Source organism: Equus caballus, chromosome 3 (assembly GCF_041296265.1).
Source record: "Equus caballus isolate H_3958 breed thoroughbred chromosome 3, TB-T2T, whole genome shotgun sequence".
NCBI classification, from domain to species: Eukaryota; Metazoa; Chordata; class Mammalia; order Perissodactyla; family Equidae; genus Equus; species Equus caballus.
In genome coordinates, this window is record NC_091686.1 from 109,418,196 (window position 1) to 109,437,506 (window position 19,311).

Here is a 19,311-nt window from a genome sequence, read left to right on the forward strand (position 1 = left end):
TGACCAGAACGATGACCAGAAATACTTGAGCAGCCACGTAAAACTCATTTCACCTCTCTAGGCTGAGTTCCCGGGAGAAAATTTCAGTGAAAAGTACTATTTATTTTCCTTTACCAAACGAGAGAGATAAAGAAGATGATTTTAATGTGTTTTTATTGGGAAAATGAGTGCTATTCAGGAGTATTTTTCAAAAAACCAAAATAAACTCCCCTTGAGAAAGAGTCATTCCTCCAGCATTACCTCATGAGGCCATTCACAGACTTTGCCTATCAATACTGCTGAAATCAATATCACATTATGGTGAGAGTCAGGAGACCTGGATTGTGTGACCTTGGGCAAGTCACTTAATCTCTCTGCCACAATCTATGTGAACAAATTGAAAATAATTCTAGTAACTTCAAGAAGGGAGAGTAAGATTAATGACAGCAAGTTTTTAGATGATTGTCTCTGTGGCTGCTTCTCCCACACCCTCATTTCGTGTGTGTACTTTTTTATGTTTGATTTTCTTTAGAATCTAAATTCAGCCACCCACATATTGACTCAAAGACAAAACTAGGACCAAATGCAGGATGGCAATGCCTCCACTTGGCTGAATTTTGTGTCTCTGGACACAGTTAGCACTTGTAAGTGTCCTCTATTTCCCCTTCGTGGAAGGAAGAGGAAGGCAACAGAGAAGTCCATTTGGAAAAGAATTGTTATGTATATATTACTCTCTTTATTCTGTTTGGGGGATGTTGTGGCTTCTTGCTCTCAGGCATCCTATTTCCTCAACCCCACTGTATCAGAGCCCCCCTTTTTACCTCTCATTGTTCAATTAGCCCATGGAATTGAAGACCCAGTTTGGTGTTGCTCTTCCAGCTTGGATCAGTATTTCCTCCAGGATACACCTCAAGTGTTTGCCCTACACCTTCACAAGCTGTGACAACAGGTGATAAATCATTACTTATTGACTCATTCAATGAGAACCCTGTGACCTCTCCAACCCTTCCAGTTGTCATCCTGACTCGCCTCTTCTTTTTCTTTTATACTCATTGAGAGGGCGGTCTGTTACTAATTTCCATTCCTAACCCTCGGCTATCCAGCTACTACCTCATCACTCTATTAAAACTGCTTTTCTTCATCTCCATGCCAGAAGCACTCCATTCTAGAAACGTGAGCATGATCTAAAGTTGAATCTTATTCCTCTGGTCAACTTCATTCTATTGTGTCTCTAAATTAGCTCATCCATTTTCTTGGCTTCAACTATCACTTCTATGCAGATGAATCTTGTATCTATGGTTTTAGACATCCCAGCCCATAATCTGTTTTCAACTATCCTTTCCTACCATTTGTCAATTTAAGAGCATATATGGACAGCTTGAGAGGGTCACTTTGTGAGGAATCCGCAATACCACACTAAGGAGTTTGGATTTTACTTTACAGATTGATTAAAGATATCTAATTGAAGATATTTCAAGGTATTAAAGACATGATCTAGAGGAATATATATATAGAGAGAGCCCTATGCAGTCACCGCGTTGCAACGAAACCCAGATTTCAATTCTTGTGCTTTAGAAACCACAGAAACAAACAGACGGGCTTAAAACAAGGAATTATACTTGATTTTCCCTTTTTCCTTGACAAACATGTCCAATGTCATCATGAATTATTAATTCTTTCACTGTAACACTACAGTCTGTTCAGTCTCTTCTAATTCACTTGCCATTTTTTCCCTTTTTATTCCCAACCCTTACCCTTTTTTAGACTTAAGAAATAGACACCTGATCAATTCATTTTATATTCTGCTATCATCTAAAATTCCTATACTACAGGTCTGGACAAACCATTCTCTAACTCAGACAATCTTAATAGACTTCTGTTGCCCACGAGAGAATTCTGAACTTCTTAGTCCTCACCCTCAAATATGGCCTGTATATTTCCACCACCAGGCTTTTGTTCAAACCATTTTCTTAGCTTAATAGTGAGTCAATGTAATGCAGTTGTTCTTTGATTTTCTGAATTGATAAAGTACTTCCTTCTTCCCATGATTCTAAGCATGCATTACTACCATGGCCATTCCAGGCTCAATCCATATCTACAGTGGTTTATTTATAGAGACTACATCTCTCAAGATTTAGTGCAACACTACTGGTCTTCCTTAGTATTTTTTGCACTGTTTGGGTTTCTTTAATGATAACTGGAGCATTCCAGTAGATGAAGAAAGATTTTACTTCATTGATTGGCACCCTTAATGCACAGATACCTTTTGCTCATTTTCCAATTGACTCCTTTCCTGAGTGTCCAGACTTGTATACAGAGAAAGGAATGCATCTGAGTTTTAAAGCATGGGTTGGCCAGCAGATGTTTCTTCCAATCCAGCCTCATCAGAGTTTGAGTTCATGAAAATTCCTCTGAGACTCCAGAAATATTATTCTTAATTTTCAGTGCTGTTGTAAGTATTCATATTTTCTGTGTCTTCAGAGGTATTTCATTTGGAAGTTGAGGAACGGCATTAAACACAACTAACTAGGTGCTATTTTAAAATGGGAATCCATTTTTGTTGACATTTTAAAAGCTCACTGCAAACAGATGCTCAAAAGAAAAATACAGACTATATGAAGTGAGTTAATAAAGCTAGAAAATGGCCATTATTGTATTACACACATGAAATAAATATGTGTAATTTTGCCTCACTCTGCCCACACTAAGTTCTTTCATTTCTTTGACCACATAAGAGTTCTTTCTCTCCCCAGGCCTACAAACAGGCTGCTCTCTCTGCATGGACCCCTACCTTTGACCCCCACACACAGTGCCCTCTGCCTCCATCCTAGAGCCTACTTTATCCTTCATGACTTGGCTTACATGTCATTTCCTCACAAAGGCATTCCCTAACCTCCCAATATCTATTTGATTGGATTCCACTGCTGTGCTTTTTTCTAGGACCCCATAATTTCCTTCAGGGAGCTTATCACAATCTGAAATTATATATTATTTGGGTCATTTGTATAAAATCTTTTACCCACTTTAACCTCAACTCCAAATGCATAGAGAGTGTGCTTTAAAATGGCAGAAGCAATGTCTGTTTCATCTGAAATGATATATCAAAAGTTTAGCATAGTTTCTTGCACAATAGGAGATGAAAAATAAAATTTGTTGTTAAACCACTTTTGAGTACATAGAGAGGATTAAGAATGAAAATAGCTTATGTATTTTATATAGCTTTATATACTTTATATAAAGCTTTATCTAAAGCTTCATATACTTTTTACAGCTTATATACTTTTACCAAAATTGCTTTTAAAATAATGGTCACTATATGAGGCAGATGACACCATAACGTTCAAGATCTTTAAGTCCTGAATCGATTTCAACAGTCTTTCAACCATTTCTCCAGAAAGAATTGCTGCTGACAAAGCAAGCCATCTGAAAAAGAAAACGCTAGGAGCAATTCTAAAACCAGGGTTAGTCTATTATTGCTTAGAAATAATTTCAGAAAATCTGTGGTGAAAACAAATTCCCAAGATGGAGATAGTTATTACACAACAAACACATCTTAAATTGAACACATGTCAAATCCCCATGGCATTTCCTGATGGGGCCTCACTCCTGTGAGAATTTAAAGTAAACAGAGTAGGGACATTTAATCACTTTATCTTTCAGATTACACACGTACATTATTCTGTGTAGTAGCCTTGATTCTGAAATGTGCAAAATGTTTTTGTTTCAACATATTGAATTCTGTTGGAAATGCTCTAGAATAGTTTCCTACTTAAAGAAATTTTATGGTCAAGGCTTTATAAGTGAGGAACCTTTTATAACATGAATAATTGCCCTTAATTTATCCCATTTGCTAGTAATTATTCGCCTATTGAATTTTCTCACAGAGGGCTTGTGCAGAAAGTAGTCCCGTCATGATTCAAACAATCCCCTGAGAAACTCGCTGACTCAGCCCCAATTCCAGGCAGACATAATTCTATTTTGTGCCTTTATGAGCAGGAAGGAGAAAAAATATAATCTGGAAACTACTAAGACTTCATTTTTTCCCCTTAAAAACAAAAACAAAGCAAACATCTCTAATCTAGATTACTTAAATTAACACGATCAGTAGAGAGAATAACTGTGCTGTGGAAATAAGCCCCCAAGGCTTAAAAGTCCCTTAGTAGAGAGTAGTAGTTACTGACAATTTAGTAGTAGTTACAGGTAGTAACCACGGACAAACAGTTAACACAGACAATGTGGTCTGAAGGGCCTGAGGCGGAATTCAGCTCCTCTGTTTTCCAGCTGTTTATGCCTGAGTAAAGCAGGCAGCACAATAATCCCATAGGTTTGTAAGAGATGAATGAGATGGTTCATACAAAGCCCTTGGCATAGTGCCTGGTGTATAACAAGCCCTAAGAAAGCAGTGGCTATTAGGATCACACATACCTATAAACACAGAGCTACAGCATGTCATCCTCACAGATGTTTCTTTGCTTAATGAATGACTCACAACCCTTGAAAGAAAGAAGCAACTGATGGGAATAAATAAATGTTTTACGAAGATTATATAATATTTATATAATTAAAATGTACATATTTTAAACAAGAATGAACAAATGATTGGACATGTGCATCTGTGAGTGAGAATGTGTGTGTGTGTGTGTGAGTGTGTGTTTGCACACATGTGCATGACTTTCTTACAGGGAAATGCAGAAATCTTCACCTGGTGGGTGAGTATTAATATTGCACCCAGCCAACGTCATTTCCCTGTTCTGGATGGTACCCCTTGGTATTACCAAGCCCTGCCTGAGAGGGCCCTTGGAGAAAGGCACTTTTGGTCTTTTGTTGTTTTCCATTTGGTTCTAATTGAGGGGAAAAGAAGAATAAAACCAAAAAATACTATTTGTGGTTAAGTTAGACTTCACCTTGTAATGTTTTGGGAAGAAATTAATTGAATATGCACTTTCTTCATAGCAAAGAATGTGTTCTTCTATCCATCTCTTTCATGTGGCCATTCCAAAGTCCCCAAGTGTGACCATATGCTAATCTCAAACCAATTTCTGGCAACAAGAAGGTATTAGCCTTCTTCCCTGTTCTTTCTGTATCACTTTAAGAAATTCTGAAGGAGGAGACTCTAAACATTGTGCAATTTCTAAGAAAACCACCAAGCTGTTAATGAAGTAAATATCTGTTTAATTTACAAACATCAGTAGTGTAACTGATATTAGTCTGGAGAAAGACAAAGCACACTGAATTATACATGTACATCTAATTTTCTTTGTAAAAAAAGTTTTTGGAAAGAAACATCTGCATTTTACAGGGTACCCTGGGATTTTAATGAGGGAAGAGCACAGTCCACTATAAATCATTATCATCTCTACACTGTAATTTAGCAGCAAACATGTTAACATGGGAACATTAGGGTAATAAAGGAGCTTTATTGTTTGGAAAAAAATCACAGTTCTTGACATTACAGCCTTTTCTCTCCCCACCCCACCCCCAATAAAAGGGCAAAAACGTCAAGGAAATATTAATTTGTAAAAGATCTACTTTTCTAGTGTCGATTGCTACACACCATTTCTGTTCTGCGAGGACCTGTTGCAGAGGGGCCACTTCTTTCTGTACAATGACCATTTCACATATAGACTTTACATACTCTCTGCAGGTGTCCTGAATGAGGCCAGTAGGTCAGTGACACCAGTGGTCAGATGCCAAGGTAAACAAACAGACCAACACATATTTCTCCCAAGATAACACCCTATGTTAGTACTATTGCCAGAAAAACAAAGAATCCTGATTTTTAAGTTTGAAAAATATACAAAAATATCAGGACAATTATAAATTAATATATATTAAAGCATCGAGAAACAGCAAAAGGATGGCCTAAAATGTTAAGTACAATGTACTTTGATACAATAAATATTTCTCATTGAAACTGAATACTGTATAGGGCTGTTTAGAACTCATAGAAACAAAAATTCATATTATTACTAATTTATTTATCAATAATCTATTGGTTTTTTATCATCTCCTTTATCATTTATATTACAAAAAATTAATACTGGAAAACGGTAGATAAACACTTTTGTGTGCTTCTTCTGCTAACATGCTGACGTTTAAAAAGAATAAAATTTATTTTAGCACTCCCATCTGCTCTCATGAATGGAACCCAGGTCTTCAGGACACTATATTTTGCACAAAATATTTCTCGACCATTTGTTCTATCTGTGAATTCTGGAGTTCCATTCCTCTGCCTTGCATCCTCATTCACACACATGTGCTTGGTCTGTCCTCGTGAACCGCAGAGATGCGAACGAGGACACACGGCTGTTACGCTCTGGGCAATGTCACGTCAGCGCACAGTAGCTTGCCTCTCCCTTATGGATGTGCTTCTGCTTGTCTTCCACATGTTACAAAGACGACTCCGAGTTGCGATGGTTCCCAACACGGTCCTCATGCCTCTAAGTACATCTTTCTTCCTGCTTCTCCAGCACCGGGGAAGCTTTAGTTCAAGCATTTCTTTTTATTTTTCCAAATGCAGAAAAAAAGTCTTTATTCTCATAATAAAAATAAGTCTGTTCTGTATTTTACAATATATTTCAAATATTTCCACTATGAAGCATTAATGAGTCCAACATGGTCAAGAAGTATACACCATTTTCTAAAGACAAAAGCAACCAGGGGCGTGTTTAGGAGGCGCACCTGGTACAGCCACATTTCACCACCTTCTCAACCTCGTCCACAAAGGAGGACCCGTCAGTGCATTCGAAAGAGTATTTCCGCCGCTTGCTCCGCAGAGGTCCGCAGCACTGCCCTCCCGCACACCCGCCTCTGCACTCCAACCGGGAGACCTTCTTGGTCGTTTGGCAGGCGGCATAGCCCTGCTGCTTTTGGTAATAATCTCTTATCCGTTCCCCTCGACAAGATATTTCTAGAAAAGAAGACAGAGCACAAGCAGTCACTGTAAGTCGCATGGAGTGACAGAGAAGTCACAACCCGGCTCAGGAGATGTCGCTTTTGCTTCTTATTTGTAAATGCTGTTTTCAGCGTTATGCTCATATTCTATATTATGGGCTGGTGGCACGGCCTACTATTCTTTCAAAAATACCTCTTTTTGGCCTTTATTTTCAGCAAAGTGAATATTATACATGTGGACTATAAATACTACGCTATTGGACTGACAAGAAAATTGGATTCCTGAATCTTTCCCTTTATTGCAAAAATACACATCTTCTGTTTTTACACTACTAACAGCTGGTTTTGTTTACCGCAGGGAGCGGTTTCAGAGAGCACGCAATTTAATTTATTAGACCTGGAGTTTAATATCACTCAATCTGTTACTTAATACAAATAACATTCCACCAACTTCATAAATTACCCTAGTATGAACTAGTTCAAAAAGAGACATCTGCTCAAAGCTTCCACGGGCACGTTCCTCTTGTCTCGTCCCTCTGACACACACAGCAAAATCCGTGCCAGCTGGAGGCAGGGCAGGTTCTGATCACGCAGAGGAGGAGGACTGTGGGCTAAAAGGCAGCCCCTTTCCACCCCTCTCACCTGCGTCACTTGCTGTGATAAATCAGTCGATTCTAAGGTCAAAGGTGATTTTGTCCTAAAACTAGAGCAGAATTCTTAGCTCCCTCTTCTCTGTGCCAGAAGACGAGTTAATAACATACTGGGATGAGATCGGCAGGTAAAGGTAAGAAGTGAGCACAGTGAACCTGCTTTCACATAAGGCAAAAAGGAGTATTTTCATAGCAAATCACACTGTGAGAAGACATCTAAAGGTCGTGCAAAATCTTGCAGTGGAGGGTTAGGACATTTCGCATCTGGTGGCTTCAGAATACTGGGAAATAAATCAAAGTAGCAACCGCTAGTAGTACAGAGACCTGGCACCCCCATATCGCTCCCCTCAGTCTCTCTTTCTCTCCCTCTCTTTCCAAAGACGGGGGCTCCTCTTGCTTTGCCAAGAGAGGGAGGTGCCCAGCTGGGTTGGCTTACCTCGATCACAGCTGTCCCCAGTGTATCCACTGCTGCACTCACAGTAGGGCTGTCCAAGTCCCGAGAGCCTGCATTTCCCGTGCTTACACTTGATCGTCTGGCAGGGGTTAAACAGATCCTCCTCTTCATCACAGAGGACGCCCCCGTGGCCCTCCAGACACTTACAGCTGTAGGAGAATGCATTGATGGGCAGGCAGGTGCCATGTACGCATCTACAGTGGAGGAGGAATGCAAGAAAGGAGATGCATTAAGCAGAGGGGATGAGAATGGAGGGAGGACGATGGAAGAAGTATGAAGGAGATGGTGCTAATCGGCTGACCTCCTTCTCTTCCCTCCCTCCTCGCTCCTGCCTCCCTCCCTACTCCTTCCTTCCCTTCTTGGGTTTTGCTCTGAGGGTGGGGGTATGTATATTTAACTACCAAGCAGCCCAAACTTACTTATTTCCAAGACAAGGGTCATTGGTCCTCTGGTCACAGAGGGGCCCAGTCCATCCTTCCTCGCACTCACAGGTGAAGCCCGACTGGCTGCTAGGGTGGCACGTGCCGTGGGTGCACACCTTCTTGTGGCATGGCTCACAGCCCGGCAGAATTCCGGTTTGCATGGGCACCTTGCGGAAGTCCTGCAGCTCGCTGTTGATGTAAAGGTTCCTGATGCAGCCGTGGAAGCTGGTGCCATTCTGCCCAGGGGACTGGCGCAGTGCTGCAGCCACATTGTTCTTTCCAGGCATGCCTGGGGAGGAACACCAAGTCAGAGGTCAGGCTCTTTGGGGGATCCTCAGCCATTTGCCACCAAGACCTTCTCAGCTTTTCCAATAGGGTGGCCATTGGTGTGACATTTCTTTAGGAGAGCCAGATAGCATGAGCATCCAGTCCTGTTGTTCTCAACCTGGCTGCACATTAGACTCACATGAGATCTTTGAAGAAATACTGATGCTTGGGACCTCAGCCCAGAGGTACCTGATAAGATCAGGTCAGGGAGGGAGAAGAGATGTGTGTTTTTGTTTTTGTTTTTTGGAAGATGCTCCAAGTAATTCTAATGTACAACTAGAATGAGGAGCCTAGTTCACTGGTGGTCAATCTTTAATTTTTAACATTTGATTCAAACCAAACCATACACAGACGAATAAATATAGAACACCTAAGAGCAGAGCTAAAGGCAGACTGGGAATGGGGAGGGGATTAGTGCTCCCTCTTTTCTCCACCCACCTCCTCAACCTGGACACACATCCCTGGAAGCTAAGAGCTCCACAAAGCACAGTGCAATCCTCTGACCAGTTCTACCCCTTAAAGATGAAGGGCCAAGGGCCCAGAGAGCTTGCATGTCATGCTCAATGTCACCCAGTGAGATTGGGTTAGAGGCAGGCTGATGAGACGAACCTCTGCAATCTCTAGAGTCACAGTGCAGTCCATCTGGTTTCAGGGGGTCAAAGCTGGGTTTGTAGTGACCACTCGCCCCGGCTCTGCCAAATCCTAAGCTAGCAACTAATTCACCTCACCACTGGTAATGTGCTGTGCTCAGCGAAGGATGGCTGTGCCTGGAAAGCCATCAGGAAGGCACCTCATTCACATCATTTTTTTCTTGCTAATTGAGAGTGAAGCCTTCATATTCCAAGAAATTGAGACTACAAAAGAAATTCCTCCAAAAACAGAATTTGCAATCTTTGTATATATACATTCCACTAGTGACAGTCATCTGGTAACCCTCATTTGGCAAAACTGAGGAATCTTTCCATGGCCTAAGCCAGACCCTGAAATAGTTCCTGGATCGAATCCTACACAAGGCAGCCATCCAGGTCACTGTAGGGTAAGGGGAGGGGGCTGGAGGCCTTCAGAGCAACTGACGTCCCCCCTGGCACTCACACCCTTGCTGTGCCTGGGATCTGCACTACTGGCTGGAGGGTGTAGGCTGAGGAAGACCCCGGTTCTCACTCTCTAGGGGGTTTGCTAGTTATAAAGACCAGGAACCTCAGCATTCTCTGGGCCCTGCCTCGTGGCATCATCTTCTTTCCCATTCAAAGGAGGCCCATTTGAGTTCCAGCAGGCACCAAAGTCAGATAGCTAGGTGTACAAAACCACTAGGCTAGAAGTATAAGTCTTTATTGTTGGTTCTGTGTGCACTTGGGCCAGTTACTTCCCTGTTCTGGGGCTTAGTTTTCTCTGTAGAACACGAGTGGATGGACCTGAGCAGTTGTTTCCAGGCTTATCATACATAAGAACCACCAGAGGTGCATGTTCAGAAGGCGGCTTCGTAGGCACCATTCTCTCTCCACCCTGAGATTCTGGTCTGGCAGGAAGGGCTGGGGTGTGTAAATTTAAATGTTAATATGCAGCCTGGGTGACTTTGATGCAGGTGGTCCATGGTCACACTTTGACATCCACTGAACTAGCTGTCTTGGCTTTGAAGTTCCATGAGTTCAGGCTTTCAGTCTGTGTCTGTCTGGCCTTGGAAACTGAGTTGCTTTGTAGAGTGGAGTCAAAAGGATGAAATGTACCATTTCCAGGACCGGACTAGTGACAGGAAATTCCTTGCTTTGGGACAAGTTCTTCTAATTTAATGATATTCATCCATCATAAACATGTGAACTTTAATGCCCGCACATTTATGGTCCTTTCTTCAGAGGTTAAAAAAGAACTTCTTCCAAAACTACTTTTAAAAACTTATTTTGATGGAGGTACAACACACATATATACATGCGTCAAGACTGACATAGACTGGTGAAGTTCCACAGCAGGGAGAAACAACTAGTAAATGTGTTCCTTTATTCCCAAAGCTAATGATTATAAACGCTTTGATTATAGTAATTTGTAAATGAGAATGTTGATACACCACGCATATATTGACTTTCAACGGGATATCAGAAAATCAAGAACTCTTCTGAGTTAACCTGTTCACGTGCTTGGCACATTTCTGACCAGAGAACTAGGTCTTAATTGATAAACAGAAGTAGATCTATGGTTTTTCCTTTTAGCCTTTCCTCTAGGCCATGGACTGTAGCTGGAATTCAAGCAATCTATCAATCAACAGATATGTTAGTAGACAGTTTTTAGCCTTAACAAGCTCTACATGTTTCAAAATGAAAATAAAGGGACCAAGTGTCAAGACTGAGGTCCTATGTCCCATGGTGGCATTAGGAGAGGATGTGTGATACATCAAAGGTCTCTATGTGCAGGTCTTAACTTTTTTTTTAAAACCACATTAGGTAATACATGTTCTCATTGGACAAAGATTAGATCGTGTCGTGTTATGTAAAGTCTATATATGGGTAGTTGATAACCCAAGGGCAGGTAAAGCTGCCTCCCTGTTTTGCTAGAGAATACCTCAGCTGGGGGCCTGAGGTGTGGGATGCATCAGCTTCGGGCCTTCCTCCTTGGAGAGTGTCCTTGTCTTCAAACTTGGAGAAGAAGGAGGGCTTGTTTACCTCGTTCTCCTTTGCTAACTCAGGGTCTCCTGCCTTTGCCATACAGACCTCGGGGCTGCGGTCTGACAACTGCCTTGTATTTTTTTAACCTGAATTACCCTTGAGACTGCACTCTGAGTTGGATGGAAATAGACCCAATGTGTTCTCTGGCAAGAGGCTAGGATGGAAGTGGTTTCCTTCAGGCAGAGGCACCATCTGGATTCTTCCAGGCCCTCTACTCTTAGAAGGATTAACACTTTTCAGTTTGTAATTTAAAACTTTTTGTTTCTTTTTTGAAAAATGTTCTGACCCAAGCACTCCCATTCTGTACTCTTTTTTTCACTGCATTCTAAAGGCATTTTAAAAGATGTAATGAAATCGTTTCCAATGAAACCATAACAAAATCAAGTGACGGACAAGTCCAGGAATGAAGAACAAGCCACAGGACTTAGAATGCTTCTCTTTCTGCTCTGTGTTAAGAAGTGAGCGACCATGTGGATGGCTTTGGGGTCAGATAGATGTGGACTCACATGAGGTGTCTATCACTTCATAGCTTTGTGAACTTGGACAAGTTTTATGAAGTCCCTGAGATGGTATGTTAGGGACTGTGAGACAAAAACATCATACCTACTTCCTAAAGTCTCTGAGGATTAAGACTGTAAAGGAAGCACTGTGTTGAGCACACACTACGTGCTTAGTAAATATAATTTCTTTTCTCTCAAACCACAGGTACATCTGTGATTTGCTTCACTCATCCCAAAGCAACGGCTGTTAACTGTAGTACAGGCAAGAATGGAAGCCTTTTGTTTTTTAATGAATCATAGTTGTGATTCCCATGAAGCAACTAGATCAGCCAACTTGCTGTACAGACTTAATATGCGATACTTTTATTACAATGCATTTGGTTACTTGAAAATGTGTCTGCCTTCCCCACTCCCCTGGGCATGGAAGGGATATTTCTTGATTTCAACTTTATATCCTTCGTGCATCTATTAACTTAGTTCTCAGCATATATGGGAGGTGCTTAATAAATATTTACAGAATTGAACCAAAGACTTTTAACTGTTTCTAAAAAATCAAAGCTCTATCAAAAGTGTTAAGATTTCCTACTGCCGAGGTTATTAACAACAGAAGTGCTCTGGACTTTCAGGACAATTCCAAAAAACACTGTAAGGGAAGGCTCTGAGGGGTTAAATAGTGTTAGCAGTTTGTAGATTAAAATTGTGTAGCATCCCAACGTTACTATTTTGCAGGGACTGAGGCCAACTTCATGAAAATACCTGTCATTGTGAAGAAATCAGTTACATTGACCTGTTCAGAAGCTTTAGCTTATTTATCTGTAAAATGAGTTAATTTTACCGGTCAATTCACCTCGATGCAATGTGATTTAATTCAATGCAAATCAATTCACCTCACATGCTTTCTTGGTCCTTTGCCTGAAAAGTGAAATTCTATGTCTTCAGCTTATATTTACTCCTCCAGACAGAGGCAAGAGCGCAAGCTCTCTCCTTTGTGGGTCCTCTCCTTTGGGCTCCTTCAGAGTTTTGCTCATACCTCTATCCCTCATCTGTTTACTCGTCTGCCTTCTTGTTGCTTAAAAATTAGTCCAGAGTTTTTACTCTATCATCTCAAGCCCTAACCCACCTTTCCAACCCTCTCTCTGTTCATTCACTTTAAGATCTTAGCTAAACAGAAGTACTTCCTGTTACTGCAAAACAATTCGTACATTTAATTCATTTGTTCATTCATTCATCATCCGATTTCATTAATAATCATCCTATCTTCTACATGAGTTAGCAACTGATAGTGCAGACATTCCAGCATGGTAACATGTGACTGAAGCTGGTGGTGTTCCTCTCCTCAAGGGAGCTGGAGTGGGGTCATGAACTCCTCAGTTTGCATTAAACATGTTTCATCATCTTCTTCATTGTCTGATTTGACCTCTAACCAACTTTCTTTTTCTATAGAACAGATCAAACTAAGAAGATTAAGTTATATGATGTATAAATCACCTGGCATGTGACAGACACAAAAGCAATATCAATGTCCTTCTCTACCTCAACCACTAATTTAGTTAGACCCAGAGCCAGGATAACAAAATGGTCTCAATGTCAATTTAGGGCTCTTTCTTTTCTATTCCTGCTGTCCATCTTTCAGTGAAAGACCACTCTTGGTCAATGACCATGGCACCAGACATCAACAACTTCAGAATTAATCTGTGATGGGAATCGCAAGGTTGGGAAATGCACTGAATTGGGAAGCACTTACCTCCTACATAGAGCGGGGAGTCAAAATTCAGTGTGGACTGCTTTGACAAATTGGTGATGATTTTGGGGCTCCCTCCATCCACAGAGAGGGAGAGACTCTGATCCAGGGCAAGTAGTTCCACTATGTGGAAATTTCCATCATTGATCGTCTCCACGCTACAAAGGAAAAGCAACTTAGCTGATCCTTCCATTTTTTTTTTAAAGAAAAGAGATTACAATGCAAACTCCAAAAGCACTCCTTGGGAAAAGATACTCCTATCTAACATTAATTAAGGTAAAGACCAGTAGTTGATTTAAAAATTAAAAAATATTTTCAAGGAGGGGCTGGCCCCATGGCTGAGTGGTTAAGTTCGCGCGCTCCGCTGCAGGCGGCCCAGTGTTTCGTTGGTTCGAATCCTGGGCGCGGACATGGCACTGCTCGTCAGACCACGCTGAGGCAGCGTCCCACATGCCACAACTAGAAGAACCCACAACGAAGAATACACAACTATGTACCGGGGGGCTTTGGGGAGAAAAAGGAAAAAGTAAAATCTTAAAAAAAAAAAAAATATTTTCAAGGAGATACAATCAATTTCTACTTCTTAGGAAGGGATAGAAAATAAGCTTGTTTTCCCATTGGGAGAAGTGGAAATGAGTACATTTTATCATTATCCAGTCATAGGCTCCCAATATGTAGAAATTACAAAGGATAATTTATGCATTTGCTTTTAAATTCTACTAAAGTTCCATTTACTCTGATAGTGTTACTCCAAATTGTATTCAAAAGACAAGGAACCTATATCTGTGCCAAATATACTCCAGAGACATTGGCCATTGGTTCTGCTTTCTTAAATACATTACATTAAGACTTATCAGAATTAAACATACACACAAATATAGGAAGAACCAACTTGGGAGGATCTTTGTACTTTTTGAAATTTGTTAATTGGTAATACACTTTTGCTTACTTTGCATTTTTCAGAGGGATGCCCATCAAATGATATAACTGTGAAGAGTCTATGCTCAGTGAGGAGGTAGGAATAAAAGATTAAATGAAATGCTTAACATAGTCATAGATAGGCAGTCCAGTGATGACAATGGTCCTTCAGTTTCTCTTCTATAACTTTAAAGGGCCAGATCTAACAATTATTACTGCCATCTTCTAAAAAAGTTGAGAAGGCTTACGGAAATTCATACAAGGGACAAAAACAAAATCATTAAGAAACTGAGGTAAATGGAAAATGAAGATAGAAAAATAAGATAAATATGATAGAGGTGGGTGCAATTAGTAAGTGCTATACGGTTTTAAAGGGTGGTTGTAAAAATAACATGAATGTTACAGCAGGCAACAATGAAAACAGGACCAATGAAACAGGACCGCAGAAGAAAACAGGATCAATACACAGTGTGGGGTCAGGAATACACTTACCTTTTACTACAGAGGAAAATATGACACAATGGAAGTTGGGGCCAAAAGTTAATAGTGAATATTAAAGAACCAATATACTAGGATTTTGACCGAAAAGATTTTTAAAAAGGCTCAAAAATGGAAATACAGGAGCATATGATAGAGAGATGGTGAATACCTAATATTCCTAATTGCTTAAATTTCCAGGTGCTGATACTTAAATTTGCAAATAGCTCAAGCCTGGAAAATTACAGAGAAATATATTGACATTCCTGCATAGTTCTCATCACAGAAGTCTAATCATATCCTATTGTTTGCTGACATAGAATAAGAAGGTTTGTGATTTGACAACAGTATAAACCATTCTGCAGAACTGTGAAAGCATTTGAAGTTCTTTTAGCTTAAGTGGTTAGAAGAGTGTACGTGTGTAGGGATCTGTGATAACCAATCTCAGATATCATCTTTTAAAAAATAAATAGTAGATATACCAATCAGTATTTCTGCCTTCTACACATTTAATTATCCCAACACTTGATATCATTAAAATCAACAGAGGAAACAATATACAAGGAAATAACTTTCGAAAAAAAGTTGCATACCAACTGTTAGTGGTCTTAAATATGACTCTCTTTCTAAGGAGGTATGCTGGGTAGTAATATCAAATAGTTAATCATACAGATTTTGGAGTCAGATAAACCTGGATTTGAATCCTGGTCTTGCATTTATTAAATGCTTGCCTTAGATAAGTTACATAATTGCTAATAAGTTTGAGTCTTTTCTTCAGCAAATGCTAATAAATATTTCTCCCTCCTATGGTTAATTCAAGGTCTATATGAAGTGATCTTCTTTGAATGCAGAGCAAAACATCTAGCATGTAGAAAGTGCAAAGTTGAGTGTTACATATTAGTATCACCAGTACCACCGTCATATAAATAATCATCATATAAATAATCCAGTACTATTTCAGAATCTTCTTCAAGAAGAAATTAGTCCAGCTTTATTTTTCATATTAACTGAAAGATAATGCTGAAGTCTGGCAGAAATATAATAACTTTTCAGGGGGCATATCTTGTTCAAGTAACTAGAAGTTTTAAGTAAAACATTAAAATAAAGATATACATAGAATAGTGGCCAATTACTTTTTCCTTTGTGATCATATACAACTCTTTAAGTAGTTTTATATGCATGCTCTATGAATACTGACCTTAATTAAGTCATAAATATCAATAATGGGCCCCCTTTTTTTCCTTTACAGTTGCAAAGAAAAGACCCGTATGTACTGGGCAATGGGTTCTTGGTCACACATCGGTCTTAGACAATCTATCCAGGTATGTCATCGTGGATGATGGCGTTTGATGGAGTACAATTGAATAAGCTACTTTAAAGCAGAAACCATGTATTATTTATTTCTTTATTCCTTAATGTATCCAGCAGAGTGTCTGGTAAACAGTAGATGCTCAATAAATATATATTAAATAAATAAAATATAAGGTAGATGTATTAAGAATAGCATATATAGTTTTTTTACTAATACTAACCGGATTACAATTATAGATAGTCAAAAGACTTTATGCATATTTAGGGCAGTACCTCTAAAGATGCATTTTATCAAAAAATCTGGGGGCCAGCCCCATGGCCTGGTGGTTAAGTTAGGCACGCTCCCTTTCAGCAGCCTGGGTTTGGTTCCCAGACATGGACCTACACCACTTGGCAGTGGCCATGTTGAGGCTGCGACTCACATATGAAACAGGGGAAGAAAAGCATGGATGTTAGCTCAGGGTGCATCTTCCTCAAACAAAAAGAGGAAGATTAGCAACAGATGTTAACTCAGGGAAAATCTTCCTCAGCAAAAAAAGAAAGTTCAGATTTGTCAGTGGCCATATCCTGAGTGTTAATGCTGGGAGATAAATCCTGTTCAGCTTGTCCTAGCTCTCATTAGATATGCGACTTCAGATGATACGTTTCTGCTTTATTTTCCTCATCAGGGAAATGCAGATAATAAGACCAAAGAATTATATAGCACATACTATGGACCAGGTACTGTTTGAAGAACTTTACATGAATTAACTCACTTAAGACTCACAACAACCCTAAGAACTGGGCACTTAGAGTACTCCAGGTGGCACAGCCAGTGGCTAAACAGATTTGAAGCCAGGTTGCTGGTTCCAGAGTACATGCTCTTAATGATCATGCATCACTTTTACAATCAACAGTCTGAAGAGTACCTAGTATTGTACAAATGGCATGTGTTCTCACCACTAACAACGCTTTAATAGATGATTTCTCTCCCAAACAGCCCAGGAATACAGTTCTATGGAAAACAACCTTTTATGATGGTTTCACAACTTGGTTCATTTACTAAAAATCATTAAATTGTAAAAAAATCTGTAATTATAAGGAGAGTTTGAAGGTTATGAGAGTGCATATAATGTATAAAGATTTGAAACTTGGGTTTAGATTCTATTTTCCCAATTATAAGTGCAATTCAGACTGACCAGATTTTTGTTCTCTCAAAAGTTCTAAATTTCTAATCTGATCATTCTAGAACTTGATAAGAGTTACCACTGAGCTTAATTCAATTTATATTTTCCTGGAATTAAGTGAGGACTCACCCTGACCTTTTAACAAATAAGTGTTGTAAAATTTATATACATATATATATATATATATATATATACACACACACATACATATATATATGTATTAGGATACTTCCCAGTTTATTCTGAGGCCAGCATTACTTTAATACCAAAACCTAACAAACACATTATAAGAAAATAAAACAATGTATTGTGCAATAAACAAAGATGGAAAAATTCTAAACAAAATATTAGCAAAGTAAATACAATGTATAAAAGGGATAATCCATTATAACCAAGTGGGATTTATCCCAGGAATACAAGATTTGTTTAACATTCAAAAATCAATATTACTCGCCATATTAACAAACTGCAATTTTAAAGTCAATAATATTTTAATTTAAAAATTAATATCTTTTAGATTCTTTGTTGTTTAAGATGATATTGTGTGTACGGGGCCTGAAGAGAATATGTGAGAGCTAAGAGTATTCTAAATTGGTGTTTCATGCTGTCTTCTAAAGCATGAGAAAAACTGGGGGATGTCTAGCAATCCTTTGTCTGTAAGACCTTTTAAAATAGAAACAGTGATTGACAGCCCCGTTGTCACATGATAAAACTGAGCCATCATCAGTTTTATAGTCTATCACAGTCATCTCCTACCTATCCACTTGCATCGAGTAACATCCTTTTGGTTCTGCTAAGTATTGGTAAACTCTCTTTCACTGCCCCCTGGGGAACTATATATACATATATATGATGACTCACGAAAGTCACAAGTGAACCACTTAACAGTGAGCCTTTCCACTGGGAACAGAAATTGTATTTCTGACATTATTATGTAATTTAGCTTTACACTCATCTATTATCTGAGATTTTGTTTTCTTGAATTTCCAAATGGATATATGAAAACAAAGGAGTTACTCAACTGTCCTGTGGTTTGCTACAGAAAAAGAGTTTAAAAACTCAGGGCTTAAAAGGAGAGGGCTGTAAATTGTCTCTGATTTTCTTTACTTACGCAGGGCACACTAATGACATTTTTCTATTCTATCTCAACCATAAATCTTAAGGTATTTCAGTAGTTTAGTAAAGATAAGTAGTTCTCTTTGCTTATGTGAGCACCTGCTTTTTGCCTTAAAAATTTAAAGAATCTGTACCTATATTCAGAGCAACGGAATAGGAATGAGAAATCAGACAAATGCAACTGGTCATCTCATTTTGATATCTTGGGGCTAAATTCATCTGTGAAGTGGGGATGGTAATAAAAAATTTCCCTGCCAACCTCTGTAAGTCTAAAGGAATGGGAAGCCAAATGGGATTAAAGGTATTTACGTATATGTGTAAGAGTTTTCAGAAGAATGTTTTATAAAACAATTAGTTTATCAAGTAAAGTTATATAGCTTTTTATTTTTAAACAATTCTTTTTTTTTTTTGAGGAAGATTAGCCCCGAGCTAACTTCTGCTGCCAATCCTCCTCTTTTTACTGAGGAAGAATGGCCCTGAGCTAATGTCCGTGCCCATCTTCCTATATTTTTTGTGGGACGCCTGCCACAGCATGGCTTGACAAACACTGCATAGGTCCACACCCGGGATCTGAACCTGTGAACCCCGGGCCACTGAAGTGGAACATATGAACTTAACTGCTGCACCACCAGGTATATTTTTATCAGTACTTTTGAAGCAAATTATCTAATTTAAGTAAAAATGCATTAAAATAGACAGGAG

The 19,311-nt window shown here is 39.3% G+C and overlaps 1 protein-coding gene across 2 annotated transcripts in view; it reads right to left on the bottom strand.

The window, feature by feature from the left end:
- Window positions 1–5,130: 5,130 nt before the first annotated feature.
- Window positions 5,131–19,311, bottom strand: part of SLIT2 (slit guidance ligand 2) — a 358,526-nt gene continuing 344,345 nt past the window's right edge. For both annotated transcript variants that reach the window (XM_003364734.5, XM_001498194.7), the window contains 4 exons: window positions 13,625–13,779; window positions 8,397–8,688; window positions 7,960–8,171; window positions 5,131–6,889 (listed from right to left, as the gene is read on the bottom strand). In XM_003364734.5, coding sequence (XP_003364782.1) covers window positions 6,648–6,889; window positions 7,960–8,171; window positions 8,397–8,688; window positions 13,625–13,779 — 901 coding nt within the window. In that variant the 3' untranslated portion in view covers window positions 5,131–6,647. The remainder of the gene's footprint in view (window positions 6,890–7,959; window positions 8,172–8,396; window positions 8,689–13,624; window positions 13,780–19,311) is intronic.